Below are 9,995 nucleotides of genomic sequence, written 5' to 3'. Positions count from 1 at the left end.
CCGTCTTCGGACCTGGCGATGCACTCCGGATCTAAAGCCAGAGCGGAGTTTGGGGTTGTGAACCCTTGGAAGATCAAGTCTCCTCGGATATCAGCGACATAGTCCAGATTTCCAAAACTAATCTGGTGACCTGGGGCGTAGCTGTCGATCTGCTCTAGATGGCCAAGCGAGTTGGCCCGTAGTGCGAAACCGCCGAATACAAAGATCTGGCCGGGGAGAAAAACCTCCTCCAGGGCGGCATTGTTGTGGATGACTGATGGAGCCATCGAACCTCCTGATGACGACACATCGGAACTCTCAATGAAAGCACCAATGTCGGTGTCAAAACCGGCGGATCTCGGGTAGGGGGTCCTGAACTGTGCGTCTAAGGTCGATGGTAATAGGAGACAGGGGACACGATGTTTACCCAGGTTCGGGCCCTCTCGATGGAGGTAATACCCTACTTCCTGCTTGATTGATCTTGATGAATATGAGGATTACAAGAGTTGATCTACCACGAGATCGTAATGGCTAAACCCTAGATGTCTAGCCTGTATGATTGTGATTGCCTCTATGGACTAAACCCTCTGGTTTATATAGACACCGGAGGGGCCTAGGGTTGTACAGAGTCGGTTTACGGAGGAGGAATCTTCATATCGGAACGCCAAGCTTGCCATCTACGCAAAGGAGAGTCCCATCCGGACACGGGAGGAAGTCTTCTATCTTGTATCTTCATGGCCCATCAGTCCGGCCCACGTCACATAGCCCGGACGTCCGAGGACCCCTTAATCCAGGACTCCCTCAGCCATCTTCATCATCCCGGCGGCCACCACGATGAGGAGGGAGTAGTCCACCCTCGGAGCTGAGGGTTTGTACCAGTAGCTATGTGTTTAATCTCTCTCTCGTATTCTTGAGATGTCACGATCTTGATGTATCGCGGACTTTGTTGATATAGTCGGATCATATGGTGTTTTCCCCTCTCTATTTTTTTGTGATGAATTGAGTTTTCCCTTTGAGATTTCATTGTTATCAGATTGAATACTTTTATTGATTTGAGAGCACTTGATATATGTCTTGCATATGAATACTCGTGGTGACAATGGGGTATCGTATTGATTCACTTGATATATGTTTTGGCACTCAACTCGCGGATTCCCGAGGTGGCATTGGGGTAATCTACACATAGGGGTTGATGCACGTTCTTGTCTTTGTTTCTCCGGTAGAAATCTTGGGGCACTCTTTGAGGTTCTTTGTGTTGGATTGAGTATTATGAATCTGAAATTATTTGGTGTAATTTTAGTACGAACTCTTGGATAGATCGATCGGAAAGAATAGCTTCGAGGTGGTTCTTCTTATGTTCTCCTCTAGATAGGAACTTTGGAGTGATTCCTCATCGCACTTTGAGGGTGGTTATATGATCCCATTATATTAGCACTATTGAGAGATTGCACCAGCGAAAGTACGCCCTAGGCCTCATTTTCAAGCATTGCAATACCATTTTTGTGCCCGTTTACTATTTGCTACCTTACTGTTTTTATTTATTCAAATTATAAAAATATATTTCTGCCATCTATATTACACTTTTATCACCATCTCTTCGCTGAACTGGTGCACCTATACAATTTGCCATTGTATTAGGTGTGTTGGGGACACAAGAGATTTCTTGTATTTGGTTGCAGGGTTGCTTGAGAGAGACCATGTTCATCCTACACATCCCACGGATTGATAAACCTTAGGTCATCCACTTGAGGGAAAATTGGTACTATCCTACAAAACTCTGCGCTTGGAGGCCCAACATGAGTCTACAAGAATAAAGTTGCATAGTAGACATCAGCCATCTCTTTCTCCAAAAAGAACCTCTCTAAGATAAACACCGACCTGCTAGTTCCGATCTGCCTTCTCCTCTTTGCTTTCATAGGTCAATCACACCTTGAGCGTCAGTTTCAGTAAGCACATGTCGTAGTCTCATATCACATGCTAATTGCACGCCATCCCGTACCACATAGGCTTCCATGGTAAGAGCATTTGGTGCATGCTCAAACCAAGGAGTCCGAGCCTGAATCAAAGCTACGTAATTTCTACAAAAAGTAGCACCCTGATGGCCAGCCACTACAAAACTTGTTTGAGATATATGAATTTGTTTGATATCTTTAGTTTCTTTGTTGCATTATTCTCTTCAATATATCCTGTCCGATCTATTTGTCTTTCTTTCGCCAAATTTGATATTTGATCTCCAAGAGGGAGTTGTGTATGATAGTTAGGTTCCACAGAAAATGTAAAAGGCTTGCATTGTGTTGTTCCCACTAGGGATAAAAAGATGATTGGGTAGTTGTCCTTTGTGTAGGGTGAAGACAATATGTCATCTACTTCATGTCTTCATACTTAATGCAACACCATGTTTTACTTAATACTTTAAGATACATGCTAGACATCAGTCTTGGGTGGAATATTAGCTTGGACGTGATGCTCCTATGCTGATTATGCCGTGGATAGTCATAGTTATAAAAGTTGCAATTTAATCGTTATGCAATTGTAATTTGTTCACCACACCATGCTATCTTTTGGAGAGAAACTACTAGTGAACCTATGGTTCACGGTCCATTCTTCTCCTATTCTTTCAACCTCGATCAAACACTCTCTTTACAATTCCTTGTTTTTACTTTCTTGCTGCAATCAAATCTTCCATACACTCGTACATTTAATCCTTGTAACCAGCAAAGCTAGTGATGAGATTGAGAACCTCGCTAGTTTCATTGAGGGCCAAGACATTTTTGTATTTGTGCATGCATGTACTGATAATTGGATGTTCTACAACTCCTACTGGTTCGATAAACCTTAAGGTCATTCACTTGTGGGAAATTGCTGCTTGCTATAAACCTTTGCACTTGGGGCCAAACACCTTCCTGGTTCAAAGGAAGCAAGCCTTTTTCTGACGCTGTTGCTAGGGACTTCACGTATACTCAATCCAAGCTATCCCGGTTTTGCCAAGTCTTTTTGGGTTGCTGTTTGGTTCTGTTTTGCGTATTTAACCATAGATTTTGCAGACCTTTACCTTCCTAATTATCTACTTTGCTTAGTTACTTTTTTTCTTGTTATTTTGATTTTCCGCTTTCCAAAAAACTCAAAAAATAAAAAATAGTTAAATTCCAGTAGGTTTTACTTTTGTTTTTTTATCGTTATCATGACTAGTTCTTCACTTTCTATCGCTTCTCCCGAGTTAGAAATGATCCACTTTAAACAAAAGAGTGGAGAAATTCTAAAATATGCTTGGTTTAGAATGCTAGGTGCTCATAAAAGGTCCACAATCAAACATGATGTTAAGGTACTCCTTAGGAATATTTATGTGGGCTATCCAAGAGAAGCTCTATGACGAGATCAACATCACAACTGGAGACGACTAGGAAGAGGTTTCCGACGAGGATATCCATATGATGCCTTACCTCAAAGTCGTCGTCCTTGAGGGACTACGCACACACCCACTGGCGCACTTCATGCTGCTGCACAAGGCGATGGAGAGCATGTGGCGGGTACCTGATCCCGAAGCGTGCCACTGTGAACTTCATGGTGGCAGAGATGGGCAGGGACGAACGAGAGATGGAGAAGCTGACGAAGTTTGTGCCAGAGCGATTCTTGTCGGGAGGCGATGGCGAGGGGATGGATGTGGCTGGCAGCAGAGAGATCAGGATGATGCCGTTCGACGTCAGTAGGAGGATCTGTGCCGGGCTCGGCATCGCCAGGCTTCATCTGGAGTACTTTGTGGGCTATTTGGTCAATGAGTTGTGGCATGAGGTTCCAAGCGATGAGAAGGACTTCGCCGAGAAGCCGGAGTTCACCCTCATCATGGCCAAACCACTATGCGCGAGGTTGGTGCCTAGAAGCAGGAGCTGACAGTGCTTACAATCACACTACTTGCCGAACCTACTTGTCTGAACCGAATGTTTAGATGTGTATATCTCAGCGACTGATGTTTCATGGAATCTCATCTGATCTTTTTGAGCTTCAGTTAACAGAGCAAATACCATTCTCATCTTTATTTTAAATTAGAGTCACACCAAGGATATAAATCTAGGGAAATTTTGTTTTTGCCACTTTAAATTTTGCCCATTTTCCTTATGCCACTCTAAAATTTAACATTTCACTTTTGCCACTTTTAACTTTTGACAATGTATCTCAATTATCATTGTAAAATAACTTGCCTTGAACAAGAAGAAGGCAAAAATGATGGAGACAAGAATGTTATAGGATATATTACTAAATATTATAAATATCTTTTTGGTCATCCAGAGAGATCGACTATATCCTTGGATATTGATAATTGTAGGACAATACCTAGTGATGTTGTGGATAAGCTAAAAGCTGAATCTCTTTAGAGGAAATTAAAAATGCATTGTTTGGGATGACTCATAATAAATCACCAGGCCATCATGGGTTTACTGTTGAGTTCTACCAACACTTTTGGGATCTGGTTGAAAATGACATTAAGGTTTGATGATTTTCATACTGGACATTTAGACACATATCTAGGCTCAATTATGGAAATTTTCACTTTTGTCCCTAAAACTAAAGATGCAAACCAAATTCATAAATTCAGGCCCATCAGTCTATTGAATGTAAGTTTTAAAACCTAAGTACTTATGAACAGACTTAATGGGATTGCTGGTGAGGTAATTTCCCCAATACAACTTGCCTTTGTTAGAAAGAGGTACATTATGAAGGGAGTACTCATTCTACATGAGGCTTTGAATAGCATTAATAATAGGAAACAAAGTGTTTTGCTATTTAAAGTAGACTTTGAAAAAGCCTATGACAAATTTTAATGGACTTTTGTTTTGCAAATGCTTAAAATTAAATATTTCCAAGATAAATGGATTGACTGGGTATAAATGGGGGGCAAAGTGTGTATAAAAGTCAATGAAAGTCTAGGACCCTATTTTCCTACTCACAAAGGGCTGCGGCAGGGGGACTCTCTTTTCCCTCTTATCTTTCATTTGGTTGTGGATGCCTTGGCCATGTTAATGGATAAAGCCAGAATAAATGGACTGATTATGGGTGTGTTGGAGGAAAATATTGACAATGAGATTAATATGTTACAATATGTTGATAACACAATTTTCCTCTTGCAAGATAACTATAATAGTGCACATAATCTAAATGTTTTATTTTGTCTTTTTGAACAAATGCTAGGCTTGAAAATTAATTTTCATAAAAGTGATTTTTTCTTGTTTGGAGATACTGTCAACAAGGCATAGGAATTTGCAAAGATTTTCACCCGCGCTATGGGTTCTCTGCCTATGAGATACCTTGGGCAACCTATTGATGAGAAGAGAATTAGAAATAAAATTTGGAAACTACCCGAGCATAAAACGGAGAAGAAATGTAGTAATTCGCAAGGTAAGCTGCTTGCTAGTGCTGGGAGGATAAATCTTGTTCAATCCTCACTAACTGGCATTCCATACTTTATGATGTCCTTTTATGGACTCCCTATTGGGGTTAATACGAGGATGGATTTTTTAGGGCTAAACTTGTGTGGAAAGAAGAAGATAAGAAAAAATATCATTAAGTGGAGATGGTCTGAGGTGTGTAGACCTAAAGATATGGGAGGTTTAGAAATTCCAAATTTAGCTTTAATGAAGAAAGCTTTGCTTGTAAAATGGTGGTGAAAATTGTTTAATACTGATGGACTATGGCAGGAGTTGTTGGTTAATAAATACCAAAAAAATGAGGGGTGTGGCTAAGATTAAATATAAACAAGGGGACTCACAATTCTGGTATGAACTTATTAAACACAAAGATCATTCCTGTCATTGTGTAGATTTTTGGTTGGAAATGGGAAGAATGTGAGAATTGGGAAAATTGGTGGGTTGGAGATAAAGCACTCAAAGATAATTTCCCTAGGCTTTATAATTTGTGTTTTGATAAAAATAAATTAGTAAGTGCGATTTTGAATAAAGGATTAGATCCTGTCCATTTTAGAAGAACTCTTTATGGGGACTCACTGGAATTGTGGGACCACAAGAGGGTTGTGCCATTGTGACTTTGATTGAACAGAGAGATGAAATTAAATGGTCTCCGTGTAAAACGACATATATATTGTTAAGTCTTACTGTAGACATACTATTGAGAATGGGGTGAAATATCCACATAACTTCATGTGTAAGATTAAGATGCCCCCTAGTGTGAAGGTTTTTCTTTGGTTGGTGCTAAGAAATAGTATTCTGACCAAAGAAAATCTCTTAGAAGAGGTTGGACTGGTGATAAAAAATGCCCTTCGTGTATTCACGATGAGAGTGTTGATCGTCTCCTTTTCAGATGCTCCATTGCTAAGTTGCTCTGGAATATTATAAAATGTTCCTTTGATGTACAAAACATACCTGGTAATGTTGGTGATATGTTTAAGACATGGTTAATTATTTTAATAAGAATGAAAGAAACCTGGTATCTGTTGGGATTTTGGCTATATTCTAGAAAATTTGGAAATTGGGAAAGGGACATTTGCATTTGTGCCCCTAACTCAAACCCACTACTCAAATTTGCCCCTAATTTTGAAGCATGCTCAAATTTTCCCCTCTACAGTTATTTCCCCTCATAGAAATACCCTTTCGTGCCATTTCCGTCCAGTCATATTTGTCGTGAGTGACCATGCTCACCGGCGGCTCACCGTAGGTGGCCAGATGACTGCGAGAGGAGGGCGCGAGGCGCGCGGTGTATCTGCTCGACACACGCCACGCGTGCTAGGCGTTGCAGCAATAGGTGGTAATGCACGCGCACGACCACCCATGGTCGGTCATGGCGGCCGACTTCATGCTGTGAGCTACGGGCACGAAATTGAGCGCGGAAGAGGGCATTAGGGGCACGACCTTACATAGATGACGGGATGGATGCCGGGGAGGTCCGCTGGCTCGGGGCCGCATAATTTCGGAAGTCAATAGCGATGACCGTGGTGGAGGATGGGGTCCTGGGCGTCGTCTACGGGTGGTCCATGCCTGATTCACCGCGTGGGGTGGACAAGAGCCGGCCGGCGTTGCTCATGGACATGCTCCGCTGTCTCGAGTTGCTGGCCACGGTGCCTAACAATGGCGTCCTCGGCACACTCTACGGCAAGAAGTAGAGGAAAGGGACGAGTAAGAATATTTCCATGGGTCGCGAGGCCGCTGTGGCAGCCGCAACTGCTGTTGTCTCCGCCCCCGTGGTCCTCACCCGTAGGTGCGCCGGCGATGGCCATCATCAATCGAGCCGTGCACAGGTCATAGAGAGAGAGAGAGATTATGAGAGATAATAATTTATTTTATTATTATTTCAGTTGGGTCTACCTGTAAGTGATAGAGTCTTTTCCATAGTTTAATGTTTCCTAGTTTGAACCAATATGTAAGTGTGTGAGATAGAGGGCTGAGAGAAATAGTTTTTCCTTTCATTTTTTAGAGTGGGTGCTGCATGTCAATGACATAAGGAGGCAGGGGCAACAATGTCCGGAAAACGTCTAGTAGACGGTCAAAGCCCTTTGACCGGACGAAAACGGAACGGAAGGTATTTTTATAAGGGGAACTAACGACAAAGGGGCAAATTTGAGCATGCTCCAAAATTAGGGGCAAATCTGAGTAGTGGGTTCGAGTTAGGGGCACAAATGCAAATGTCCCATTGAGAAATGATGTGATTTTTGATAATAATAATGTTACTGATCCTTGTGTGCCTGTTAATTTGATCATTAAAATGCTTCATGATCGATTCATCTTGCAGATAAACCCAGAAAGACAAAGCCTAATGTGGGAGGGTGTAATTTTTTTAGATGATCGCTGGTGAAGTCTTTATTGCCGCGCTGGGATGGAGGATGACCCACAGGATTGCTGCCGGGTAATGGAGATGGAAGATACAGTCCTCCACCAAGTTGAAGTTCTCTTTGGCTTTCACCGGCTGCCGCCGGACTTGGCTTTTACCCTCCCAGATGGATACTTTTGCTTCTGTTTCCTGCTACTCGAATTATCTAAACTGTATGGATTTGGTCGTAACATCTGTTCTGGAGATCTGGTTTGTGGAATTCCCAGGATGATGATGTTGGAGTCTTAAACATTGCCCTAGTGGTTATTGGCATATAGGCTGATGTAGCCTCACCTCCTTGTGATCTTGATAGATAGATGGGTCTAGCTCATGTTGTTTTGTCTCGATCGCGCATCGTGTCTTTTGCTGCTTTTTGCGTAGCTTTTCATTCTGGTTGTGATAGTTTGTAACAGACAAGTAGTTTCTAATAATAGAAATCGGAGAGGGAGCTCTCTTTATCAATTTTTTGTCTTATCTAGATATTAATATCTGCTTTTTATTATCAATTTCCCACTATCAAAATTGAAGGAAGAAACATAAGCTAATTTTCTTTCCTTGAACAGCAAATCAAGAGTGTCATTCTAGGTTGATCAAGCAATTGACTATTCAAAGATTACAAGGGTTCATCAGTCCCAATGTTAGTATACGGTCAAACATCCCATCCTTTGCCTGTCCTCTTCCTTTTTCTTTCTCCATACAAGAAGTGCAGAGTTGCAATCCTTTACCACCAATCTAGAGGGTTGAAGAAACCAACCATGTTGCATAACAAACCGAAAGAAAAAGGTGGAGTCGTCGCACCAAAAGCCAGCCAACCGCTAGCCCTGGTTGACACACCAACGGCCAAGATATGAAAAGAGCCAACATATCTGACAACGCCTAACCTCATAGGCCTTTCCCAGACGCTAGACCAAACATCTCGAAGACTCAAAGTAGGGAGAGGCCGAAAATACCTTATTTAACTTGCCATCATAAATACCACCTGGTTGATGCTGCGAGGGAAACTAAACCTAAGGGAAATAATTGTACTTGTTAAAACTAAGAAAAACAAAAGGGATGGGTTCCTAGTCCTCCAACCGCCGATGAGACCGCTAAATGAGAAGACGGCTGAGACCGTGGCATGGAGAAGACCTTGACTATTACTCCCTCCGTTTATAAATGTAAGATGATTTGAATATTTCAATATGACCTACATATAGACTGAAATGAGTGAACAAACACACTAAAACATGTCTATATATCTGATTCACAAAAAGTTTGAACATCTTATATTTATGAACAGAGGGTGTAGCATATGTCTATTTTCATGGCACTGAACAACTCATGAACTAACACCAATCGTGAAGAACCAAACAACAACATAGCTATCAGGAGCAAATATGTTCGGGGTACCAAAACAATGTCCTCTAGTGTTCCCTCTCTTGCTACTTCCTTTCTTCAACGTTCCTACACATGCCTCCTCCCCTCCATATTTTTTGATAGGGATAATTGGTTTTATGCCCTAGTTGGGTCACACTCGGCACATTTACCCCTAGTTTTCGAAAACACTCGTTCCCGCCCAAACCACTAGAGGCATAAAACCAATTATCCATTTTTTTAATAACCCCTCCCCCACCCATGTCACATCACATCTATGATTTTACCCACCATGTTTTCCATGAAAACCAACTCTTACTTGCTTACCAAATAAAATCTTGTTTATTAGGTATGTCAATGGGTGCTCATTAATTGACAGCTAGATTTTTTTAATCAATTATAGTACACATTAACAATAAGATGACAGGTAATTACTGTGATTGCCTAAAAAATCATTAATAATTTATCACCAGAAATGTGCAAATTATATGCACGGGCAGTTACTTAGCGGAAACGTTCCTTCGCACGCGAGCGATTTCCTTAGTATGTGGGAAACCGTTTCAAAGCATTGATATCACACAAAGAAAAATAATTTTCCTATCTATTACTATTTGCCTTTTCTTATCGATTTTTCACGATTAAAAATCGAAGAGGGAGTAATTTTCTTTCCTTGAGCAGCAATTCGAAAGTGCCAATCTAGATTGACTATCGGAAGATTCCAAGGGCTCGTCAGCCCTGACGTCAGCACACGGTCGAACATTCCCTTCCTTCTTTTCCAAGCACTAGGGCGATGACGTAAACACGATCAACACGTTCCATCCGCTGGTTAAAACGGCAACCGCACAGCTCCA

At 41.6% G+C, this 9,995-nt stretch overlaps 1 protein-coding gene across 1 annotated transcript; it reads left to right on the top strand.

Moving 5' to 3' along the window:
* The first annotated feature begins 3,552 nt into the window (after positions 1-3,552).
* Positions 3,553-4,349, top strand: LOC123168090 (cytochrome P450 89A2-like). Its single transcript, XM_044585955.1, has 2 exons — positions 3,553-3,842; positions 4,301-4,349. The coding sequence occupies exons 1-2, from the start codon at positions 3,553-3,555 to the stop codon at positions 4,347-4,349; spliced, it is 339 nt and encodes a 112-aa protein (XP_044441890.1).
* The last annotated feature ends 5,646 nt before the right edge of the window (positions 4,350-9,995 follow it).

Source organism: Triticum aestivum, chromosome 1D (assembly GCF_018294505.1).
Source record: "Triticum aestivum cultivar Chinese Spring chromosome 1D, IWGSC CS RefSeq v2.1, whole genome shotgun sequence".
Taxonomy (NCBI): domain Eukaryota; kingdom Viridiplantae; phylum Streptophyta; class Magnoliopsida; order Poales; family Poaceae; genus Triticum; species Triticum aestivum.
Note: the sequence above shows the minus strand (reverse complement) of the source record. Positions and strands in the feature narration are given on the sequence as shown.